Here is a 25978-nt window from a genome sequence, read left to right as displayed (position 1 = left end):
CTGATAGGTCATTTGGATCTATTTAATTCTTTTTCTTTACAAATTCTGTTTTACTAATTATTCAAAAACAATAAGGCGATAGCTTCAGTGGTGTTGAGGTGGGATTCCAGTTTTCATCTGCTAAATGTTTTTTTTTTCACAACAAATAGAAAAAAAATTCTCTAATTTTTACAGATTAATTTAACAGTTTTTCTTGAGTTCTAATCAAAATTTTATTGAAAATGGTAGTTTTAACTTAAATTAAGTCAAAAATATTTAAAATTCCTAAATTATAAATGTATATTGGCCTCATAAGAAATAGAATTTTTATAGAACCTAAATGAAAAGAAGTTTCACTTCATGCAGCTCTCTTAATATATTTGAATCTCTTGCCCTGTTTTTTTAATTTCATGCTCTTCTGTGCCCCCACGAAACCACGCTGGCCCCCTGCTGGCCCCCTCGTACATTTGGTCTAGATCCGCTACTGTTCCTCACCTTCACCAGATGTGGATATACTTTAGTATATTCTGAAGTAAAATTAGTGTGATATTTTCATTTTTTACTTGAGGATTCAACCTCTGCCGTTTCACAGGATGCATAGCTTTGAGTGGTAACTAGGTGAGAGTAACACGAATATGGCAAGTCGTATTTACATAAATTCAGTTTCGTTGTACCATCCATAATTACGTTCCAGATATCTTAAAATATATTTTGACTAGACAAAACCACATTTTGACTATCCGGAATGGTAATTTAAGATATCTGTATTTAAATTCTGATTAGCAAGAATAATAATTCGAGATATCTTAAATTACATTTAGACTAGTCAAATATCCTTTCAAGATATCTCAAATTACGACACCGGATTCGTCATTTAAAGCGTTACACATCGGTAATTTATATGTAGGGGCGTTGAAAATAACAGTAAAAAGAGCTGATTTAACTTTTCCTCCTGTGAATCAAACTGACAGTAAGGAATTTTTTTCAGCCATTAAAAAGATCATGACACATTTTGACTAGTCAGAATGTCAATTTAAGATATCTTTATTGTAAATGCTGAATAATTCAAGATATCTTTAATTAATTTAGAGATATCTTAAAAGGAATTTCATATAGTCGAAATTACAATTCAAGATATCTTTAAATTTGTTTTGCCTAGTCATTATTTGCTTTTAAGATATCTATAATTTAGTTTTCACTAGTCAAAACTGCATATATCCAATCCTAAAATACATTTAAGATATCATGAATTATGGTGGCATTTGCCCTGCACATGTTTCACAAGCAACCTGAATACATTTACATTACAGAAAAAAAAAAAAAACTCAGGTACATACCTTTGTTAATAACGACTAAACAAAAGTGGAAACCAATCAAACAGAATACTCCTTTTGTATGAGTGATGCTAATGTGTGACTGAAACATCTACAAACCTGATTTGTGTGATAAAGCCCCAGGCTGACTCTGACTATATGACTATTGATCATGCTGCTAAAAATACTTAAATATGTTTAGAGCTTCTCCATCTGGATTTATGAAATGGCATAATCTGAAAATGAAGACTAAAAAATGTTTTAAACACAATTAGGGTAATCAGGGAGTTATCTGTGTCCATGAAGCTAATGTGTTTATTTAATAAACTACCTATGCGATCCCCTGACTCAATTTGCATCTGAGCTAACATTAATTTAATCAGTTGGGTGGCAGAATGTTGAATTACACCAAAATAAGAGTTTACTACTTCAAAGGGAAAGTTCAAATATACAAAAACTCTTATTAGGATTTAAACACCCATAATTGGGTATGTGTCCAAATTTGCAGGAACTGTTTTATTCTTTATATTCTTTTTAATTTTTTTAAGTTAATTGAGATATGTTTACATATTCAACATAAATAAGCAAACCAGAATCAGAGAATTTTGGAGCACATCCATGTGTTGTTGTTTTTTTTCTTCTCCTTTTTCATAAAGGCCCCATTCATTTAAAGTATTTCAGTCAGTCCCACTAAGCTCTGTGTTAAGATAATAATCCTGGTTTTGGAATTTAGTTCAATGTTTTTTCTTTTTTTAATTAAAAAGTGGACTTCGAGTAGTAGTAGAGGACAAAAAAGCTGCATGGAGGACTCCACAGATTGTGCCAGTAGATTCAGGAATGAATTGCAGCTGTCAGGACCGGCTGCAGAAGCACTTTTCCTTAACAGTGTCTGCCACACTCACAGCATGTGGTTGGGTACACAAACAACCATATAAAAGTGCCCAATGAATAAAACATAACAGTAGCGCCTCTTAGTCAAGCATATGCACATTATTAAAATCTAACAATCTGATCCTTTAAATGTTAAATATGTGGAAAAAATAACATTATTACACAATGATTCCTGTGAAATAATGAAGGAAGGAAGATATAATTATGTCTTCCTTCTTTAATGCTGTTATAGTTGTGAACACCAAATGAATCGGTTAGAAGGGAGCTTTATAAGCTGTTCAGACTATAAAGAACAATTAGGATTTGAGGAGAATGTGTTTGTGTTTTAATAGTTTACAAAGCATATAAAGCTTAGTTAATCACTAGTCCATTGACTTGTGTTTTGTACCATGTTTTTTTCTTTGCACCATGAAACCAAACCCAGGTTTCCAATGATTCTTACCCCCCCCCCCCCCCCCCCCCCCATTCTTTTGCATCAAAACCACAGATTTTCTGGATCATATTTGAGTGTAGCGACACAGAATAACAGAAACTAATGCATGGTTTTAATAGAGGAGGGAAAATGTTGGGAAATAAAAAATCTGAATGTGTCTAGCATCAGCTATCCATCCTCTTCTGTTAATCTGGGATTGAGTTGCTGGGTTAACTGATCCACGAAATCCCAGGTATCTTTTTGCAGCAGTCATTTAGAGGGTACAGTGCAGATGCCTTGATACTCACTGGCTTTATTAGTTAAAAAAAAAGGACAGTTTTAAAACACTTTAATAATAATAATTGACCGTTATTGACCTCACATTGCAGAAATTCACTCTCTGCATTTAACCCGTCCCCTTGGGTAGCAGAGGGCTGCAATTGTGCTGCGGCCGGGGAGCAGAGTGGGGTTAAGGGTCTTGCTCTGGGACCGACTGTTGGGAATGAGCCAGGTACTCGCAACCTTCTCAGAGCACAAGCACACTGTTTTAACCACTAGGCCAACATTCCTCATTTAATTTTCTAAAAAAACTTAACTTTTCTAATCCCTCATATTAAATTATCTGTAATCATTAAAAGCCAAAGTATAATTCAGCATTAGAGTGCTCTAGCCTTTAGTAATCTGAGCGTTTTACAGCATGAGCATGAGCATTTTAGGTGTGTTGCAATGTGAAACACTCACCCAGTCCAAGAGCATAATGCTACATAGTCATTTCCTTATGAAGGAAACTGATTATTCAGAGATAATTTTCCACTTGTCACACTTCCCTGACATGCAACCCTTTGGCAGCCTTCTTCATTTAACCTCTGTTTGGGCTTGAAGAAACCTGAATGCTTCCAGGGAAATCTAAGCAACTTTTAGTGTGCCCAAATATGAAATTATAAACGAGTCAATGAGTCAGCGCAATTGAGTGGTTTTCCTTAGATAGAAAACTTTGAACCAATCTGACTGTATGATCTGGTTAAATTGTCTGTAAAGTACCTTGAGATGACGTGTGGTATGAATTGGCTCTACATAAATAAACTGACTTGAATTGAATTAAATTCAGGCCATTCATCATTTATAAAGCTGAATTTTCATTTTACATTTTATTATGTTTAAACAGTTGTTTTCTAAATAAGCATCTTACAAGTTTGGCATGAATGTTTTCCTCCAGTTTAACCCTTAAATACAGCACTACCGCTTAACTTTGGAACTCACCTAAGAAATAGAGGCCAACTGTGCAGAGATGGCAAAAGTACTCACTTTAGTACTTGAGTAAAAGTACAGATACTTGTGTTAAAAAATACTCTGGTAAAAGTGGAAGTACTGATTAAACTTCTTTACTCAAGTAAAAGTAACAAAGTACAGGCTTGTAAATTTACTTAAAGTATAAAAGTAAAAGTAGAAACCACTTTTTTCATGCCGTTGCCTACATTTTAAATGGATGTCTGCCAATAGGACTAGATCTCCATTGTGTTCATTTTCAATCATCTCGTCGTCCATACTACTATGCTAACGCCACCGGCACCAAGCTGCAATGATTTGCCGCGAATGAATACCGCCGAATCTGTCGATTCATCTTGTAGTGGTGCGTCAAATACAACGTAGATTCCCATCCAATTAGATTGAATTTGGTATTGATGACGTGAAAAATAATAACAGTAACTCCACTGAAATGATTCAAAACTAAAGTAACGAAACAATTTTTTAAAATGTAAGGAGTAGAAAGTACAGATATTTGTGTAAAAATGTAAGGAGTAGAAGTAAAAAGTCGCCATAAAAATAAGTAGTAAAGTAAAAATATCAGAAAAATCTACTTGAGTACAGTAACGAAGTATTTGTACTTCGTTACTTCCCATCTCTGCAACTGTGTATAATTACATCTCAGAATGAATCCCGATGTTCTTTAAATTAAAATATAAAGGAACAAACCAACAGAATCTTTTACAGTGAAGGGTCGACCCAGAAAACAGCTGCATGAAGATGCTTTGTTCAGACAAAAGCAACATTTTTCTGAGCATAACAAAAGCCATGTCTGATAGAGAAGCATCACCTGCTTTGTGAGATATGGCGGTGGCAGCATCATGTGTTTTCCTCTTGCAGTAAAAGGGTGGTTCTAGATAGGGGCCAACAGGGGCCAGAGCTCCTGTTATATTGGCCCCTGTTCTAAAACACACACTTTAAAAATTTAGATATGTCAAAGGTTTTTTTTTGCTTTTGTGAAATGGAATAAGATAATTTTAATTTAAAATGAAAAAACAACAGAATTAAGGTATTTCAAGTGCATAATATCCAATTAATATTTTAAAGGGAATTTAATTCCATTGGTAAATTGTCTTAACTGCTCAAACGAAGGGAAATACACCTATTTAAAAACATTTTAACATATTCTTAATTTTTTTAGTCCAATACTAAATCAATTTCTAATCAAACAATCAATCTTTATTGTCAACTACAATTTAGATTTCAATCGAGATTTCAGTTTCAGTTCAAACCGTTCATCACATACATTGGGGTGGGGGGGCAGAGAGGGGGAACGGATTTACTGAGCCATGCACTGCCTTTGGCGCGTTCTTATGGCTTCCCAGGTCCCAGGCGGTTACCTATAGTTCTGCCTTTTATCTCTGTGGAAAGATAGGAGCCACATTGGGGAAGAGGGTGGGGTGCACATTTTACACATTACCCTTCATTCAGTTTGAGATATCAAAAAATGGTGGGATGTGCTGACAGGATAGGCCATAACTGATTCCTTCCGTGGACCAATATATTAATAGTTTGACTTTTCAATTTACTATATTAATTATTTAGAAATGAGAGTCAGCTTTAAGCTTCAGCTGTACTAAGGGGATTACAGTTCTGTCAGATCAGAAGTCTGCAACCTTGGCTTGGTGGCTCACTAGAACAGACACTGGAAAGGGGGATGTGATCAGATTGAGATGATACATGGAAATAAAAAACCAAAAAAAAAAAAGATATGAGGCTACAAAACACTTGAACCTGGAATAGAGGTCCATCTTCTCGCAGGGCGACCCCATATATACAAAAAGAGCTACTATAGAATTGTTAAAATCAGAGTAGACCCAGTCAAAATCCAGACCTATATCCAAATGAAATTCTGTTCCAGGCTCTCCATCCAATCTTAGTGAGCTCAAGTTCATTTGCAAATAGAAAAACACCCCAAACCCATGACTGGGTATAAAAGAATAGACTCTAGGAAGTTAATCCCAAATGTAAACTGAGAATATCTTATTTTTCTATATCCTCAGATTCCAACAAAGTATACTAACAATTATAAGTTGCAACGTAACAAATTATTAAAAAATTCTGGAACATGTACTTCTGGCAATGGACCGTACAGAATAATCTCTCTCTCTTGAGAATGTTAGTAGGTATCTAAATTAAACAGTGATTTTAACTAAAATCTGTTAACTTAAACCAAAGATAAAAGTGCTGTTCCATGTTTTTGAGTCTATTCACCTAAAGCTTCACATGACTATTGCTAGTCCTCACATGTGGACAATTCAGTTTGCAGCCTTCTTATTCACAGAGAGCTATCGTGCTGCATATTCAGCTTATCGAATAGGCTTTTAGCATAAACTATGAACGCTTCAAAGGGAAAAAAAAAGCGATATACCATCGATTGAGTAGATTTATGATCTGGATCCATTAATTAGCTCTTTTAATGACAGCATTTGCCAGGCCTCCTTTGAATCTGAGTTGGAGGCAGAGCAGATGCTTTGACAGGAAGCTACTAATGCAGTCCAGATGTTAGGACAACACAACGCCTCCAACACATGAACACTATAAGCAGTGACTCCAGACATGTGATAAAAGCTGAAAAAACAAGACAATTAGTCAAGAGATTTTAAAAAAGTCACTCTAAAGTTAGTTTGCTCTTTTCCATAAACCAATCAAGAGAAGCTATCTTTTATTTTCATTCAGTATAGTGAGGGTATACTCAAATCTGCCCCCCAGTGTTGCAATTGTATACTGCACAATATCGGGCATTTTTATTTTTGATAAGTTGTTTTATTTAACAGTTCAAGTCTGATACATAAAAATATACATGAGAACAAACATTTCTACCTGTGAAAAAGCTTACAGAGAAGTATATTCTTTACAACCATGCAGAGAAAGCTTAACTCTACAAAATCACAAAACATGAAAATAGGAAACTAAAAAGCTAAACAGAGAAGATGGTCTAGTGATTTATATATATGTATTTTTACATTATAAACAAGTTGTTTGTTATTCGAATAATCTGGTATGCTTTCAGGACCTTCAGAGGACTGAATCCCCTTTTAAGTAACTCAAGGGACCCCCATGTTTGTAGTCCATTAAAGCTTTTTACTAATCTTCATCTTCATCATCAATTAGGACCATTTTCCTCCTCCGCTTCAGGGGAGCAGAGAAATCCTCCCCGTCGGAATCTGCATCCTTAATGGTGTCGACATCCATGGCAGTGCTTGAATCGTTCTCTGTTGAAATGAGGTCAAAGTTACTCAAATATGGTCGCTTTGACAAATCAAAACGATAATGAGGAATTTATTAATTGTTCTGACTGTGGGACTAAAAACAGCTTAGATAGCAGATTACACAAAACTTTCCAAATGCCTCGACAAACTTGAATTGATTCACAGAATATTTTCGATAATAACGCGTTTCTGTGGAATATAAGTCTACTTAAACTTCTGCAGCTCACATCAAATCACAGAACCACAGGTCTGATCAACACAGCTGATATTCCACTTCACTCTGAAATCTCTGAAATGATCCACGATCAGGTCTTTTTTCACACAGCATTTGTTAACATTCTTAACATGAGCATACCTTTCTCATCATCATCATCCTCATCATCCAACACCCTGGGTCTGCTTCTTTTAGTTGACATCTTCTCCTGGGACCTGTTGGATCAGAACAAATGTGTGAAAAATAAAGAACTTTTAATCACAGCTTTATTTCTACTTATTGAGGCCCCTGTCACACCTTGCCGATTTAGCCAGGGTATGCCACACATCACAGAATCTCCTAAAACGCTGGCATACATTGAACTTTCTATGTATTTTTTCAATTTTGGGAGTATATATAGAGTATTCATAACGGGTCAAGAACTTATGTCCAACGACAGCCTGATTTATGCATATCGCACGGCAGTTAATGCTCATGAAATGATGCACAAGCGTCATTTCTTGAGCATTACGAAGCATCAGTTCAATCTGCGAGGCGCCCAGAGGCACCCCGTCTGCACAAAAAGATGTCTTTGATTGCAGTATAAACCTAGCTGCTGTTAACGTGTGTCAACGATCAGATAACTTACCTGCAACTTATGCCCCACATATGACATACCGACATACTCGCCATATGTTGACGATTACCAGCGCTCTTCAGTGTGCTCATAAACCTACCCTTAACTTATCCAATGTATGCAAGCATTTTTGCCAAAATTTTTTTTGTATGTCAGGCTTGAAAAATACCCAACAGGGCATGGTAACCTACCTCTCCGTTAGACTGTTTGGGTCACCACCAGGAGTTACATCTAACAGTGGATCTAAAACACAAAACGAAGACAAATCAACATCATAAAAAAAAAAAAAATTCGATTCATCTACGATGTAAAAGGTTTAAATAAAAGCTTATTTTATTTTAACATTTTTTTAAGGCAAATGACAACACAATTATATTAACATCAGTCTAAAAAAAAAAAAAAAAAAAAACTGTGGCAACAAACCCACTATAAATGTATTACCGCCAGCTAAAGGGCGTCTTACTCTAGTTAATTGTAATGTGAAAAAATTATGTTTTATTAAAATGATTACATTTAAAATTCAATTAATTGCACGGCTCTAATAACAATCAGACAAAATTAGAGCAAAATTTGCACAAGTCTTAATTTAAACAATAGCCAAAGAAAAATGGAGGGAGGCAATAAGGCACTGATCTGACAGCATGGCTATGGAATGCACCAATTAATCATTGAACTGCATGTATCCATGGATACTGCTACAGAAGGAGAAAAAAATCATCCACACAGAATAATCCGGCCCATGTATTTATTGCTCTACCTTTAGTTGGTATATGAAACAAGGATAGGAAGGCCCTGCTTCTTCTGGTGATTAAAAAAATAAGAATTCGTCTTATTTCTATAATAAATAACTTCAAAGAGATGCTTTCACTTCAGAGACAATTAGGGGAGGCTGGGTATCAGCAGCTCTTTTGTAGATCTATTAAAGGTTATTAATTAGTGTCAGTGTTTCTAAGGATCTTATATTTACCATGGTTTAATCTCCAACCTCTCCAGGTTGCGTTATGATGTTTAACTTTTTGTTTTCAAAGTCATGAAGCTCTGTTTCCATCCCTACCTGTATCCACTGCAGTGTGGCTCTTCCTATTGCGTGCCAGCAGCAGAGCTCTCAGAGCCTGAGCTCTCTGTTCACTGGAGACCCCTTCGTCGTCCTCCTCTTCCTGCTCCTGGGGATCTCCTGCTGAATCTCTGGGCTCTTGTTGCTCCGTAGGGTTTTCAGGTTCATCATTTCCAGGAGTTAATGCTGCAGCTGCACCGTGAAGCTGAGCTGGACTCATGTTTTCTGGGATTCTCCAGAAAGTTTCCTGATTACAAGCAAATTTAAAATAAAGAAAAAAAACAAACAAACATGTATACAATTATTATTTTATCTAATAATTGAACACAATGTTTAAAAATATCTCTTTTTAATTGATGTGAATATTGAATAAAATTATGTTCATAAAATGAATACCTTATTTTACAATCACTTCAAAATATACACAATTTAACTATGTAATAGTATTTATCAGGGTATTTTAAACAAACAAAACATATAAAGACAGAATAAACTAATACAATTATTAAAATACTACATAGATAATTTATTTAGTGATTGCAATATAGAATTTATTCTCATTTATCAAAAAAAGTGAAATAAAGTAACTCTCCATCTTCTTGGATAAAAGGCGAATAAATCATTACAACTTTACTTTATGGCAGAGTAAATTTACTGCTTTAATATAAAGATCAATATAAATGGAATAATAACGTTTTTTTCAATCATTTTAGAAAAACAATCATCTCCTTTACTGGCAAAAGCAGCTACTTTCTAACTAGGGCTGGGCGATAATTCAATAACGATATATATCGATCGATAGACGTGTGGCGCAATAGAAAAAAAGAGTGTTGATAAAAGTTCGATAAAGAAACGCAGTTTTCCTTCCTTCTCATTGTAGCCTATCATGTAGGTTTATGCTAGTCACTACTTCTTCCTAACCAATCGCAATCGCGGACCCAGGCATGCCGTCACAAAGCGCCGCCCTCTCAAACCACAACACAGAGCACATGAAGATGTCGCAGCAAGGAGAGTCGGAGGAAATTGTTCCAAAGAAGGGTTTTTGTAGTTCGCCAGTTTGGCAGTATTTTGGTTATGGCCAGTCGGACCAAAAACAAACCACAGTCATCTGTAAAATGTGTAGGGAACCAGTGAAAACCAAGTCTGATAACACAACCAACTTTTTTTTTTTTTTTCATCATCTCAGCCGCTCACACCCGCAGGAGTACGAGCTGTGTAGGCTCCGGCGCGGCTCTCCTCCGAGGAATCTTCGGCAATTTCGGGAAAATATATATATATATATATATATATTTTCAGTTCTGGGCAGTTTCCCACGTAGTTCTAACAATTGAGAGAAAAATGCTGAGGGGCCAAAGTAATAACTCAGGTTAAAGCAGGAAACTAAGCTGAACCAGGTTCAGCTTAGAAGAATGGGGGCGGCGGGGGTCACTTTTCTGGTGACTTTAGTTTATTCTTTGTCAGTATTTAATAACATAACTCAGGTCTCTTAAGTAATTTTTCTTTAAAACAATTCTGTTATGGTTAAAAAAGTTGGTTAAATAAAGATTTAATTGGAAGTCTGTGTTTGTGTTCTTTATTAAAATTAAATCATTTAGCAATATTATAAAAAGTCCAGGCAGAGCTGCACATAAAATATGGTTTCAAATCTTTTCAATAATTATCGATATCGATCAATATGCATTTTTTTTTTAAATCGATAAGCTTTTTTTCTATATCGCCCAGCCCTATTTCTAACACAATATTATTGTTTATATAGAAACAGAGACATACTTGTTCATTTTCAGGTGGTCTGATTCCCAGTTTGCGCAGCAGCTTCTGGAAGTTCCTGTTCTCCATCGCGTCTTCATTCTCCTCAGAAAACGGGGCGAGTGGGACAGGCTGGGACACCTCTGGAAGGATGAGGAAAATACTCTCAGATGCGTTCATTGAATTACGTTTTTATTGGTTTTTAAATAATTCAATTATTATTGAGAACAATCCCCCAGAATAAGCAGTCAGACTTACTGTCTTCATCCCGGTCATTTGCTGTTTTGGTTAAAGAGTTCTGCAGCCACAACAACGGCCCAGACAAACCTAATATCAGAAAAAACAAACAATTAAAGTTAAACATGATAGGTAACAAACTTAAAAAGAAAATAACATTTCATTGATCTACTTTCTATCATTAACATATTGGTTTTCTCTGGGCTTTAACCTTACCTTCCTGTTGCAGAGCTCTGACCATGGTGCTGATGTCTGCTCTGAGCTCTGTGGTCAGGTTAAAGTTTTGAATTCTTTTCTTAACAGGTTTTGGCATTTCTCTCTCATTTACATCTTCCTCACTATCCTCAGACTCATCGTCCTCTTCATCATCTCGATCCAGAGGATCATCTGGAAAGTCTTGTGTTAGTTCAGCCAAGAACTCTTCCTCAGTCTGTTAGAAAAAACACACATTATCATACTTAGAGGTTACATAAATGGGAACGTCTTGCATTTTGTCATCATGTTTTTTTATTTCTTTTTTATCTCCAAAAGTAGGGAGCAGAGAATGTTATTCCACATACTACAGCAAATTTTGTTCCAAAAGGGCAAAAATCCCTGAATAAGACCTGTAAGGCAGAGAGGCTAGAAGGAGGTCATGACAGTTTACCTGGAGTTCACTGAATGGCACCTAAAGGACTCCTGAACAACCAGACTAAACCTATTTGGTCCAATACTGAACTATTTGGCATGGATGCAGAGCATCATGTTCAGTGGAAACCAGGTATCACTCACCATGACTAATACTATTAACACAATAAAGCATTTGTGCTATACACTTTTTTTAAGCAGCAGGAACCTTTAACAAAAAAAAACAAAAAAATCAGCAAATTCAATAATCAGGTAAACATAAACAGCAACATACAGAAAGACCCTGGATGAAAACCTGCTTCAGTTCTCAACTCAGGTTCATCCCTCAGCAGGACATCAACCCCCAGTGTGACATCTAAGATATTAAAGCCAGATCATCTCTGGACTGATCAGAAAACAGCTGTGGATTAGGGCTGAGTGATAAGGCCCAGGGTATTTTGTGGTACTATTGTGGTCATTAAAGAGTCTCTCAACACTAGCTGTGACTGCATGCCACAACAATCATTGCCCCACAATAATCACAAACACTGATCTTGAAAAAATTTAACAATTTATAAAAAGGTGAATTCTCAGGCTGTTAAAATGATATGCTTGTTTCTGGCCGGATAATTCTTCTGTTGCATAATGAAACTTACCATGACCTTTCCGGAGCTCTTTCGTTGGCCGCCGCCGCGGCTTCTTTTCTTGTACAGTTCGCGCCTCTCAGACACCAAGCCCATACTCAGCAGCTTGTCCACAACGCGTGCTCGGGACCGCTTCGCTGTGAGCTTCTTCATGATGTTACCCAGCACATCTGTGTCAATAAAAGCCTCTTTAAAAGCAGAATCTCTGACAGGAGCTGCTACTGAAAGCGAAGGAAGTGTTTGATCAAATTATTTAGGCGATGAGGAAGAAAAAGGTTCCAAATACCATCAGAATCTTTGTACTCCTCAAAGAGCATCTCCAGCTCTAGCTCCTGCTCCTGAGTCCATAAAACGATCTGAGTACCCTTCCTTAGAACCAAACAATGGAAAGAAGCCTTTAGAATTTTTTTTTTATATATATATTTACACGTTATGCTTGTAATTTTTGAAGACACCAAGCAAATAGCATACTTGGGTTTTTTCAGTTCTTTAGCGTTGTCCACGAGTCCCATATGCACCAGCTGAGTCACGACCTGCCGGCGGGTGCGGCTGCTGTTGCTTAGTGACTGAATGATGGTCTCCACTATGTCTGGTTCTACACACAGAAATACCACAGAGCGGTCAGAGTTCTGATTGGTCTAAATACTTGTAGGAAACGACAGACGTGTAGAAAGTAAACCTTCAGAGTCCATGTGCTTCATGTAGAGACTTCGCAGCTCCTCTTCCTCTTCTTCAGTCCATGATGGCTTCTTTCCCTCTCTGAATATATTTAATTACAGTCACATATGTCACTTTAGATTAGAGATCTATCTTTGCTGCTTTCCTTTGTTACCTGCATCAGTTATAGCAAAAAGGTGCAAAAGGCAAAATAATCACAGCACAAACCCATCTTTGGTGTAGCCTTCAGTCATCTCGCGAACAGCTCCCACGTTTTTCCAGAAGAGCAGTTCAACGTATGCTTTGTTGTTCTGAGCTGCCACTGCAAAGAAGCGGTACAGCACGTACTTGGCAAAGGTGACTAGTTCCTGAGAAGGGAAGGACAACAACACTGAGCAACTGCATGCGATCCAGTTGGATTCACATCCAGGAATTCTAGATACTGTTTCAAGACTGTTATGTCTAGAGTTCTCAGACCTTCATGGCAGTTTTATGGAGAAATAAAGAAGTTTTATTATATGGAACCTGGGTGGATGGATGGAAAAAAGAAACAAGGAGAGAAAGGAAAGGAGAAAATGAAAAGAAACAAAGGAGTGAAGACAGATAAGTAAAGGAAGGAAGAACACAAAAATGGAAGGAAGGGCAAAATAAAGGAAACATCCAGAGAACAGGAAGGAAGGAAGGAAGGAAGGAAGGAAGGAAGGAAGGAAGGAAGGAAGGAAGGAAGGAAGGAAGGAAGGAAGGAAGGAAGGAAGGAAGGAAGGAAGGAAGGAAGGAAGGAAGGAAGGAAGGAAGGAAGGAAGGAAGGAAGGAAGGAAGGAAGGAAGGGGACAGGAAATGGTCTTCCTGTTTTATCGCTGATCCCACCTTGTAAGCAGCTGCAGCGGGATCACTGAGGATTTTGTTGAAAAGGTGGAAGACTGACAGCTGGAAAAGCAGAGCATCCATCTTGAGGTCGACAGCCAGGCGGTGCAGCATCCGAGCTATGCAGTGGTTTGTGTGCGGCGTGTTTTTGGAGTATGTTTTCAAAAGGAGAAGATACGGACGCACAATGCTGGGGTTGGCAAACCTGTAACAGCCAACAGAAAAGGAAAGCCAGACATGATCACTGCAGCCAGAATACCTGCTGACTTTGATTCAAATTATAATGTTGGATCTTTTTGTACCAAAATCTATTAATCCTTTTTTTTCTCCTTCAAGCTTTATGAAAAAAAAATAACATGCATACATTTTAAAAACAAGCTTTTTCTTTAAATCAACACCTCAAGGAGCGAACTTTATTTTATGGCAACAAAATTCAGGCAGTAAAAAAAAAATCCTGTTTCAGAACAAATAATGAAAATGCATCAAACTAAATCCTTACATCTAGTGGCATCAAACAGGTTATTCTGTTTATAAAATACAAGAAGACAAATGAAAAAAAGGCCATAACATGAAGTCACAAGGAGTGGTGGAAAACCAAGGGGTGCATTGTTGGAAAAAAAAACAGATTTCCCTAAATTATTTTTTTTTGCCCCAGCTTTTATTGTCAGTCCATTGTCACAAGTACAAAGCAACGAAATTAACTCTGCATTTAACGCATTCCCTTGGGAATGCAGTGGGCAGCCATAGTGCAGCACCTGGGGAGCGGTGTAAGTTAAGTACACATTCTCTTTAAAGGGAGAAGAAACGGAGGACGAACACTTAGATTTAGTTTCTTTAGCTGTTGTCTAAAGGCACCATGGCAGTGTGGAAAAAGCATTATCAGGAGAAACGCACACAGTCCGCTCAAGAAGTCAGGGGGGCTTAAAAAGGAGAAAAGAACATTTTCTCACCTTTTAATAAAGTCTAGAAAGTTGAACTCTTTCTCAGAAAGCTGGACAGATTCAACCTCCTCCTCTTCTACCTCTGCTCCCTCATCATAATCATCCTCAGCCACAGTCTCAACAGATGGCCCTAATTTGAAACAAAAAAGAAGACAAATTGTGAAGTTAAAGTAAAGCTGTGAAATAAGGCGTTAAAAGATACTTTGAAAAGCTTACTCGGCAGGTTGGCGTGGAAGATCTGCTTGAGAAGCTCCAGCTCTTCTTCAGGTTCTACATCAGAGGAACCAAACACATCTCCATCGGGCCATACCTCCCTGAACGGGACAGAAAATACCTACAATTACATAACCGAATGTAATCCAAAACTTTAAATAATGTTTGACGTTATATCATTGAAAAATTAGAAAAAAAAGGAAGTTTCTACTTCAAGTAATAAACTGGATCAGTTTATTTCAACAAAGGAGACCATGTTGTCCTGACCTTGCAGCCCGCAGCAATGCCAGCGCTTCAGGTCCCAATCGAGCCAGCAGAGCGTCCTGCACTCGGATCATGGCCTCGGTTCGCTGTTCCTCCAGAGGCGTTTCTGATGCGGCGTCAAAGGGCACGATGCTTTCAGTCAATGATGCTGAAAGCTGCAAACAGGACATAGGATTAGAAGAAGAAGGCCTTGTCTATAGAAAGACTGAAACCCACTGTGGATCCAGACATTTGAATTGAGAAAGCTTCCTGGAGAGGCAGCAAAACGTCTTCAAATCTTGGAAACCAAGTCCAGTGGATTGTTTTTTAAACTTTTACGGAAATCCTATGTGTGTGCATGTGTAATATTCTTAATATCTGAATACAGTATTATTGCTCCATTAACACTAATTTTGTTGCAGTGGATTTGTATAATAAGTGGTATTACATGATTTATAGACTTCAAACTGACAATGCAACTTTATATGGTAAATGGCATTTACTTATATAGCGCCTTTTTTCAAGTCAGGAGACTTGACCAAAGCGCTTTACACTACATTCATTCACCCATTCACACAAACAATCACACACTGATGCCAATTTTTGACCATAAATCACGGTAATCTTAAGATGCTTTGAAACAGCAAGTGTGTGTCAAAGTGATAAATTTATCGTTATTTTAAAATATTTAAGTATTTATAATACTTAAAATCAGAACATCAAATTTGTTTGATGCTGTACTGTTTAATCAGTCGGTCTAACTAGGGAGTACCAATATGGGAGCTGGGACTTCACAGCACCCTGTACTACCAATGGCCCATAATCAATCCTGCCCAACTGTGCCCCCTGGAGGCCAGTTCTGACACCAACCTGAAACCCAGTTGCCCCGAGCTCTTCCTCAACAGTCTTCCAGGTTTCCTCCAGCACCTCTGGATTCGATTCTTGAATCGAGTTCTTCTTTTTACCTCTGGACTTCTTCCGCCTCACTCTTTTCTTCTGAAGACATAAATAGGAAAACATCAATACCTTAAAGATGCTCTACAGCAGGCATGCCCAAAGTGGGTCCTCGAGGGTCGCCGTCCTGCAGGTTTTAGAGGTTTCTCTGCTTTAGCACAGCTGATTCTGATGATTGCAGTTGAGCAAAAGCCTGTTAATCAGCTATCAATGTAAATCAGCTGTGCTGAAGCAGGGAAACCTCTAAAACCTGCAGGACAGCGGCCCCAGAGGACCGACTTTGGGCATGCCTGCTCTACAGGGTGAGGCCGAGGCTACTTTCCTAACCCCATTTACAGTACCCTTTTTAAACCTTGCCGAGATCGGCCTGAGCACAGTAACCGAGATAACTGTTGAGTGTAAATGACACGCAAAACTGAACCAGACCGTGCCAGACACAACTCAACCGCGCTAACATGGTACTAGTTTATCAGTAGGGCTCGGCGCGGTTCAGTTCAGGCTCGGTTCTCACATAATAAAGAGCCCATTAGCAGATCGCATAATCTCCTAATTACAGTCAGCTTCCAGCAGTTGGCCGTAATGTACATCAGTAAGCTGTCACAAAAGGGCCACAAAAAAGAGAAGAACTGTAAACAACATTCCACATCTTCTAAACACTACATTTTTAAAAATAGCTTCAAAAGAGCTTGGTGCGACCTGGAGTGACTCAGAGACTGAGGCTGTTATTGCAATTTGGGGAAAGGACGCTATGCAGGTGATGTTGGACAGAACAGTTTTCCTACTAGAGAGCAGTAGTACCATAGATCGTCACTAGGAGGCGAGGAACCATGCTAGCGTGATGTGTAAACTGTCGTAAGGTTAACTGATCGAACTCGGCATGGATCGGTTTTCAGAGGGTAGTGTAAACGGGGCTGTTAAAAACCCAGTGCGGATACCCACCAGTAAAACTCACCTGTACGATTAAGTTTTTCCGACCTTTGCAGAAGCGCTCTAGCATGCGTAAGAAGAGATGTGTCGACTCCACCAGGTCTTTCAGGTAGGACTGAGGCTGCTTGGTTTCGTCGTATTTTCTCAGCAGGGTCAGGAAAATCTCCCTGTACTCCATCAGGTAGAAGATGTTACCTTTATGATGATGGAAACAGATGAAAGTTCAGACACCAGAAACAAACACATTGTCTGGGAATTTTGCTAGCACTAAAAGTGTTTATCCTTTTCTGAGCTTTTAACCACTTTCAAAATTCTATTGCAAATTCTCCTGCTACTGTTTCAAGTCTAAATGCAGCAAAGGTGTCCAACACATCTCACTAATGCTGGTAAATGCAGATTTCACACAAACCACCAAAAGGCCTTTACTGCCATCTAATGGTCAAAGTTAACCGCAATTATATCCAATTTTACTATATTCCATAATAAGTACAGAACTTCATATATATACCGGTATATATATCTCATAACTTATAAAATGGTTAATATTCACTTTATTAATAATTTTTTCCAACAGCAACGACATTAGTTTTTTTATTTACAATAAATACATTTAGGTAGAGAGGCTGAACTTTTAAATTAGTAAACAAGTACTTTTCTTCTCAGTAAACTATTTTGATGTTTTCTTTTCTCATTTTTCATATAAATATTTAGCCTTATTCAATAACTGTTTTATGCTTATTTATGCCAAGTTGGTTGATCTATCTCTAATTTTTGTAAAGCACTAAGTTTAAATGATCTACAGTATCCAATTAGATCCATCTGTTGTGATTTGAAATGTGTGCTTTTTAAGCCAAATGAGTGGCATCTTACTTTTGATGACATTGGAGCTCTGACGGATGCTTTCATCAGGTGAGCGGTCCATCTCGTTCACAGTTAACAGCAATTCCTGATAAGCCTTTAGAGCTAAATGCATCCTAAAGATGAACATAAAAAAGAAGAACCGATGAGAAAAAAAAAAGCTAATCATAAATCATGTTTGTCTTCTTTTAACTCCCTTCAAATGGCTTTACCTGCGGGACCAGGATGTGGCCTCTTTGCGGTCAGTCAGCAACATCTCATAGTAATTGGTAACGTTTCGTTCGATGAAGTGAAACGTTCGGATAGACATGGTCTCTGAGACCAGGTCAGCACGGAAACCGTTGCCCCGGTTGAAGGCCATGAAGAAGCTGAGCGCCCAGAGGTAATAGGTCTCATCGTGTTGTTGGGTCTGCTCCCGGATTAGACCTTCCTGCAGAGGTCATCAGATGTACAGTAGAGCGAATGTCACACATCAGTAAAAATTCAGGAAATAAGGACTATTAATGTTTCAATTTGTAATTTAATAGCAACAAAATAAACCAGTTCAAACATTCGAAACCTTGAGCTAAGCAGAGATTGTTAACATTAAGTCAAACACTCCGCTGTATGATCGGCTTCCCATTATTTAGACTTAGCGTTAGACATTTATTGTCATTTTGTAAACAAAACAAAATTTCGTTTTGTACCTTTCACATTTCCATTTGGTAAAGAGCAGCAGTTATCAAATGTAAACAGTGTGGGAGAAAAAAACATGGTGATATGGAAGTTCAGAGCATTAAATATATATGGTGCAATTATTTAAAAGGTTTGTATTTTCAGATTATTTTTACAGTTGGTTTTACTCATATTGTAATGTAAAAAAAACAACTGCAACCTGAAATGTATGAATCAATTAAACCAATTTACTAATGCTTTTACGGTGTAAAACACAAACACCATAAAAAAAAGAAAGAAAGAGACTGCAAGTAAATGAATGAGAGAAAAGAAAAATAACTCTGACTTTTTCCTAAAAAGGTCAGAGAATGAAATTGTCATGTTCTATGTCAATCTTATCAACTTTACCATCATCTGTGGACATAAATAACCAAAACGCTGCATGTTGTTATAGCAGCGGATGTAATAGTAAAATGTTTTAGTGGAGGTAAACTTCTAAGCAAACTAGAGGGTTGGATCAATAGTTTAAGGGAGTAGTTCATGTATTTCATCCTAAAAGAAAAAAAGAGTTTCAAGAAATACAGGGTTGTGCATGTGCATTTTTTATTTTTTTTAAAGTGGAGAGGGGGGGTGTTTTAAAGCATTTCCAAAAATCCTCCACTATACCTTTAAGCAAGAAATAAATGATTTAAAACATTTTAATTTTCTAGCTCTTGAACCTGATGAGACAATTTAAATCTAGACTTTTTATACTCAAAGCCAACATTTTCTACTGAAGTTTTAGCTGGAAGTTTTCTTTTTTTTGACAAACCTGGTTAACCTGAACTTTTCCATGAAATGGTTGGTAGTGAACAATGTAACAACAATGTTTGTAGTTTAATGTCCTAAACATTAAGAGAAACTCGGAGCTCTGTAGGAGACATGTTCTTATCAACCTGGACAAATTAGGAGTCTTAAAATAAAAAAAACAACAAATTTTTTACTCCAGACTTTTTCTACATTTTAGATTAGATATTTAATGGGATTGTCACATGAACAATAGAATTAAAAGTGACTTTATTAAGTGTTTAAAAAAACAAAAGAACTTTACAAAACTATATCAGCAAAAAATACTTTACACACAACATAAGAAAAAAAAAGCAAGTAACATAAAAAAAAAAAAAAAATCATACACACATCCCTTCACGTTGATTCCCTTTCTATTATTAATATGTCCTAGGACAATACTTGATTTAAATTGCAAACTACCTTCTGCTTAATTTGGATAATTAACAGGATATTCATACAGCGGTGGTCCTCAGTCTATCTGCATGTTACTATAAAAGGGTCCAATTAAAAGTGTCCCCCCACTGACCTTAACGAGGTACATCAGTCGGTTGTAGCAGTTCTCCAGGAAGTCAACGCAGAACTCTCGCAGGAACAGCCGAACATTTAAGGCCGAGCGTCGTTTCTCCTTACAGTCCTGGGCCTGACGGTTCCTCTTAGGAACACGTCTCACTGCTTTTCCCAGATCATGGGTGTAATTCTTAAACTGCAGAATAATTAAATTTAATTCAGTTTATTTATATAGCGCCAATTCACAACACATGTCATCTCAAGGCACTTTACAATTCAACCAGATAATACAGTCAGATTGATTTAAAGTTTTCTATCTAAGGAAAACCAGTTGATTGCATCAAGCAATTGACTCGAAGGCAATCCCTCACACCAAAAATGTATATAGTGACAGTGGAGAGGAAAAACTCCCTTTAAGAAACCTTCATTAGAACCAGGCTCAGTGTGAGCGGCTAACTGCTGAGGCCGACTGGGGTTCAAGGAGACAGAAGCAGACAGAAATAAAGCATTCATACAGAATAAAGATGAACAGGTCAGGACAGCTGCTGGATTTCCGTTTTTAGAAGAGGGGAGAAAGTAATGTGGACGACTCACGTTGTTAAGGGTTCTGTGATAGATCACATCCTTCTCACCGATCGCTTTCAGGCCTTGAACCACAAAAGATCCCCCAAAGCGAGAGTGTCTGAAAGAAACAGCAACACAAAACTCACAACTTGTGGAAAATATATTGTACTTAAAGGTATAGCGGAGGATGTTCTTTTACCAAGTGGATCATCTAAATAAGTGCTCCTCCTAACTGTCAAGAATGATGATAAGAAGTAGTATATTAAGAAGTCCAGAGAGAATATGTCTGACATAGGGGAAAAATTGCAACTCTTCCAAAAGAAGAGTTTTTTTTTGTTTTGTTTTTTCAAGAGGAGAGAGTGGGTCTTTTAAAAAATTTGTGAAAATCCACCTTCAACCTTTAGAGCTCCCCAAAGTGTTAAAAGAGGAGAAAGCTTTAAAAACACTAGAGCAAAGCTTTTAAACTCTTCATTCTACTTTCAATAAATAGATCTAGACGCCTTGATCTCTTTCAGAGTCCGATGAAAACAGAAGTAAACATAAGAAAATCCACATTTTTCACATTAAGGGCATTCCCACCCAGGAGATCATCTTTAAGATCCAATAGCATATAAGAGATAAAAACAGCTTTGAATGTTTCATTTTTTGGAGTTCATTCAATGATGCCAACATATCATTTCCCTCACCTTAGCCATTTCTAACAGTTTTCTCCTCTACATGAGAAGAGGAACCAATGGGTGAAGTTTAAACACAGATATTTTTAATAGAGGCGTTATCTTATGATTAAAAAATATGAAAGTTAATCGTCATAAAAATATTGTTTTATCAAATCTTAATCGTCTCACTAGAGAGCAGGACATTAGATTAGGAACATTAATATCAACAACTTTATCTCGACTAAATATTTTGCTGTTGTTCCGCAGCTTTGCCAAAAACTTCCCGATGGTTTAAAAATGAATAAAAGAAGATTTGATGATACTTTTTTAATGTTTACATGCAGCAAGTAAAATATTCTGTTATATGACTTTTAACGCTAAAGTCAGAGGAGAATCATTTCTAAAAGCATGAGGATAAACCAAGGAGTTTACTGCATGTGTATCTCAATGAATTAAAATTATTTTATTAGATAGCTAAAAAAACAAAATCATATTAGATTAAGTGAGCATTATGCAATGGAAGGTCATTTTTATTGTTAATAATTATGGCTTAGAGCAAATTAAGTTGTGATTTAATTGAAGATTTTATGTAAATATTAATTAAGATGTTTAGTAGTGGAGTTGCTTAGGGGGTGCATATTATGTGCATTACTTTGTCTATATTCGGCCAATGTAAAGAAAAACTGTTTTGTAATTGAGGCGCTTCTATTAAATAAGAAATGGGATTAAAATCACACATAAATAAGTTTCTTATTGCAGTAACTCATCAAATATCCGAGCTAACATCCTACTACCACTTCCTGGTGTCCTCTTGGGTCTTTGCTAAAGTCTGGTTGTTGATCATGTGACTTCTGTGATGAATGATAGAGTGTTTCCATTGGAGTTTTGCTAAATAAACCATCAATATGGCCGAAATAACAACTTTATCTAAGCACAAAAAAACGTTTTCATATAAAAACATGTGTTTTCTAACATTGCTTTGTGTCCAAGCAGATTTATTTTCATAATTAGAATGTGTGCAATTAGATGGCGAACAGAAGGGCAGCTATTGGTAGTCAGTTTACTACTAATCTTTACACCTCCAGGTTTCTTTTGTGTCTGATCTTATTCTGACTATAAAACAGAAACATTGATTATTGCAAACTGTTCTATTTCTGTCATTAAAAGTCATGTAATTAAAATTGGTGAGGTGGAAGTTTTTAATCCGCTTTAAAATGAAGGGATTACAAGATTATCCCCTTTAGGCATCAAAGCATTTTTACAATTATGTGATGTTTTCATCGCACTAAGAACAAACAGTTTGATTAATCCTGTACAGGCTCAGAAAAAGGTAAGAATTTTCAGTTTTCACTGGATTTAAAGAAGACTTAAAAAAAAAAAAGAAAAGGCAGCTCCCTTCTAGCTCCTCAGACTTTAAATACAGATCAGATCATCTGCTTCTGTTTACCTCATTCCTCTCTGTAACGTGCGAGAGCGTTTCTCTGCATGTTCCCTCTGCCTCAGCGCCTCCAGCTCCTGGGAGTCCCTCTGTTTCTCTTCGGCCGAGCGAGCGTGGCCGGCACTCACCAACGTTTCAGGTGTCTGCAGAATCGAAAATCAGATCACATTTAGCAGAGATCACAGGATGATCTATGAATGTGTGGCAAAGCGCGTTCATCCTCTAACCTGGTCTCTGAACATGAGGGAAATGATTTCCAACACGTGCATACTCCACTGCTGCTCGCTCTGAGCAGACGCCAGAAACTTGACCAGGTCATCAAACCCGCTCATGTGAATGGCCCACAGCACCCTATCGTGTATGCTGGCATCATCATCCACCTTCTGTTACCAGAGAGAGGACCCCGGCTTACAAGGGAAAGCTCAGATAGAAGGGAAAACGATCCTTTACTTGGCGTAAAAGTCAAACCTTCTCTTCACAGGGATCTGCAGGTACATGAAGCACGTTTCTGACCAGCAGTAAAATCCTCTCGATCAGCAGGTTATCCTCTTCCTGTCTCTGCTCCCAGTCCTGAAGGAAGGAAGCCACAGCAGGAAGAGAAGGGAAGTAGGTCATAAAATGAGCAGGTTCTAAAATTTAGTACTTGCTAGTTTTTATGTTCCTTAAACTTAAGAGTTTTGTCAGAGTTAGTGTATTCTATTGTGAAAGACACAGCTGTGCACAACTGTAAAATGAAGAACATGTAATACATGATTTCCTTTGCTGATAAAAGTCTTATTTATTATTTTCCCAGCTACCTCTAACAGACTGAACTTCCATTGGGGCCGCCATATCTCAGTAGCATTAAGGTGCGCTGCTCTTTATACTGGAGAGATCTCTAGAGATGTTTGAAGCTAAGGATGCTGCTTAGAACCTGCCTGCTGTGTTCCTTGGTCTTTAATGCGCTTCAATTAACTTCTGATGCCTTCAGAGAACAGCTGGATTCATAGCAAAGTTTCTATTTTATTCATTTATATTTAGCCTTTCATTCTAAATGGTTTTTGGAAAGATTTTTATTCAAAAAACAAATATATATATTTTTTTGGTTTTCCTTCGATTGCTTGGCTAAGAAACACTTTAGTGGTTTTTCATATAAAAACCCCTTAAAAAAATATTTCCGATGTAATTTTACAAAAATTAAATGGTTCATTTTGTATGAATACTTATGCAAAAGTGTTACTTACAAGTTGAAGAAGGTTGTACAAAGTCTCACTTAAAATCCCAAATACCCTCTCACTGGCAAAAGCCTGAAAAAAAACAAAAAAGAAAAGAAGATAAGCCTGAAATCTAAGTATTACAATTATTGAGGTTTTAGAATAGTATGCTTAAAGGGTTAAAACCGCAAATCTGCAATAAAATACGGTACCTCTTTATAAGCCTGTAAATAGGATGTCACTTGCATGAAGTGATGCCTAAACACCGGGTCATCTGGAACTTTACCAAAACACAGCATGGCAGGCTGGGTGAGGTTAACCATGAGCCTAAAAGCAGAAAAAAACACAAAAAAACACAAAAAAAAAAAATGAAAAAAAAGCATGGACATCCTTTTTACTACCCCATTTTAAGAGAAATAAGTAGATTGTAAACACGAGAAGCACAATGTCATATTGCGGAGGGTCGTACCTGATGCAGGCATCAAACAAGGCTTTTTCTTGTCTGTATTGAACAATAATTGGCAGGAGGTCATTTTGAACGATCTGGCTTTCGCCAAGCTGTTGTCGAACATCACGGGTGTCATCTTCATGACGTAAATACCGGATCAGGTCTTTAACGCCCTCTGGGCCACAGGGAGAAAAAAAGAAAGTTTAGGGAAACCGATATAAGTCATTAAATAAGCACTTTATGAAAATACCTAAATCTTAATACAGTAGCTTAAAAAAAAAAAAAAAAAAAAAGCTCACCCAAACAGTCCGGCTCCTTGTGATAACTGTCTCCCTCTAGAAAACCCAGAGCACTGCATGTTGCCAAAAGCTCACAGTTCATTCTGAGTGCATTCAGTCACTATCCACCAGCGTCCAGGATCAGGGCCTCAACTTTGATTATTTTTAGATACCTATTGAAAAATGGGGGCATTAGGTAGTTTGTTTTATTAAAAGGAATCAGGTCAGCACATTAGGTAACCTGCAATTGGGACTAGGGCTGGAACAATTAATCATAAAAAAAAAGGAATTTCATCTATCAATATAATCCATCCAGAACTCAATTGGGAAAGTTTTAGTTTCACCTGGTTTAATTTTGTAAAAACTCTTCTTTTAGAAGCCTTTTACTATCTGATTATTGATTGGCTAGTAGAAAAAATAATCAACAGATTAATCGCTTTGCAAAATAGTTGTTAGTTGCAGCCCTAATTGGGACTAATCGCCTACTTTTTCCTCAACTGGTTATGACAATTGGTTTCTGATCTACAAATGCATCAGTCATCAACATGCAATCGGATTCCAGAGTTTAAGTGAAATCAAATATGGGACACAAATGTGTTTTCTTTTTTGTTCATTTTCTGATGGACTAATAAATTCTACCTTCTCAAAGCTGTTCTTCTTTAAGTCCTTAGAAAAGACAGGTACCTAACAGGTTATATATGAAAAAAAAAACATTGGTGTCAGCCAATAACAGCCTGATAGGTGGATCCTTATTTAACTACACAATGGGAATCCTCAATGGCAACTAGTGAACCAGATTTTTGTTGTTAATCAAATGGTAAAAACAAGCAAAGAAACAAAAACATAATACCTTCAAAAATGTCAATCTAAAATCAATCTTAAATAGGGATGTTATATCAGGGTTTGGGTCTTTAGTGTCGTTATAAATGTGCTAGGAAAACAAATCTTCAACCTAATTATAAAACACTAACCTAATAAAATAAAAACAACAATCGAGACAAAAACTCAACACAAATAAGGCTGCTGGTTGGGGATAATAAAAACAATATTTGAGCGACATTTAGCCAGTGTGATGTAAAGTTGGAGCAGTTAGCCTACGGCAAAACAAATTAGTTTATGAAACATAACTGTGAGAATAACTTACCAGTTCTCTGGTTTGGTTGTTACTGAGCTCCGGTTCTTGGATTTGATCCCATCCAGAAACTGAAGCCAAAAATCTCACCTGTAAAGTTATTTTCTACCCGCCACCGCACAGCCCGAACACAAGTTACGCGCCAAGAGCGGAAAACCCGGAAGCGGAAGTGGAATGTCATCATTTCCGGTGATTTCCTGTGGCCTTAATTTCAGGCAGTGCGAAAATGCGCGATTACTTAGATAATGTTACAACTGTTACGACTCTATTTAAAGCTATTTGTTTATATAGAAAATTTGGTAAACTATATTTTATGTCTGGCAACCTTATATTTTTTTCTCATAATCTAGCCACATCGAACCTTTGCCATAGACTGTGTCCTAACAGGTTTGTT

The 25978-nt window shown here is 37.1% G+C and overlaps 1 protein-coding gene across 2 annotated transcripts; it reads right to left on the bottom strand.

The window, feature by feature from the left end:
* Nucleotides 1–7788: 7788 nt before the first annotated feature.
* On the bottom strand, nucleotides 7789–25747 carry timeless (timeless circadian clock). 2 transcript variants are annotated; one of them, XM_038303537.1, is made up of 28 exons: nucleotides 25597–25747; nucleotides 24474–24625; nucleotides 24196–24349; nucleotides 23939–24053; nucleotides 23757–23819; nucleotides 23002–23103; nucleotides 22761–22916; nucleotides 22543–22676; nucleotides 20470–20557; nucleotides 19895–20071; nucleotides 18099–18316; nucleotides 17899–18002; nucleotides 17054–17223; nucleotides 16018–16143; nucleotides 15172–15323; nucleotides 14908–15005; nucleotides 14701–14821; nucleotides 13754–13955; nucleotides 13115–13254; nucleotides 12909–12988; nucleotides 12701–12824; nucleotides 12516–12598; nucleotides 12242–12399; nucleotides 11196–11409; nucleotides 11001–11069; nucleotides 10767–10885; nucleotides 8997–9243; nucleotides 7794–8185 (listed from the first exon to the last, which is right to left on the bottom strand). In XM_038303537.1, the coding sequence occupies exons 2-28, from the start codon at nucleotides 24553–24555 to the stop codon at nucleotides 8130–8132; spliced, it is 3552 nt and encodes a 1183-aa protein (XP_038159465.1). In that variant the 5' UTR covers nucleotides 24556–24625; nucleotides 25597–25747; the 3' UTR covers nucleotides 7794–8129. The 2 variants fall into 2 exon arrangements, with proteins under 2 accessions (XP_038159466.1, XP_038159465.1); XM_038303538.1 differs by lacking the exon at nucleotides 25597–25747 and having other exon boundaries at nucleotides 7789–8185; nucleotides 24474–24564.
* Nucleotides 25748–25978: the final 231 nt, after the last annotated feature.

This window comes from Cyprinodon tularosa, unplaced genomic scaffold (assembly GCF_016077235.1).
Source record: "Cyprinodon tularosa strain WSP-4 unplaced genomic scaffold, ASM1607723v1 ctg512, whole genome shotgun sequence".
In the NCBI taxonomy this organism is placed as follows: domain Eukaryota; kingdom Metazoa; phylum Chordata; class Actinopteri; order Cyprinodontiformes; family Cyprinodontidae; genus Cyprinodon; species Cyprinodon tularosa.
Note: the sequence above shows the minus strand (reverse complement) of the source record. Positions and strands in the feature narration are given on the sequence as shown.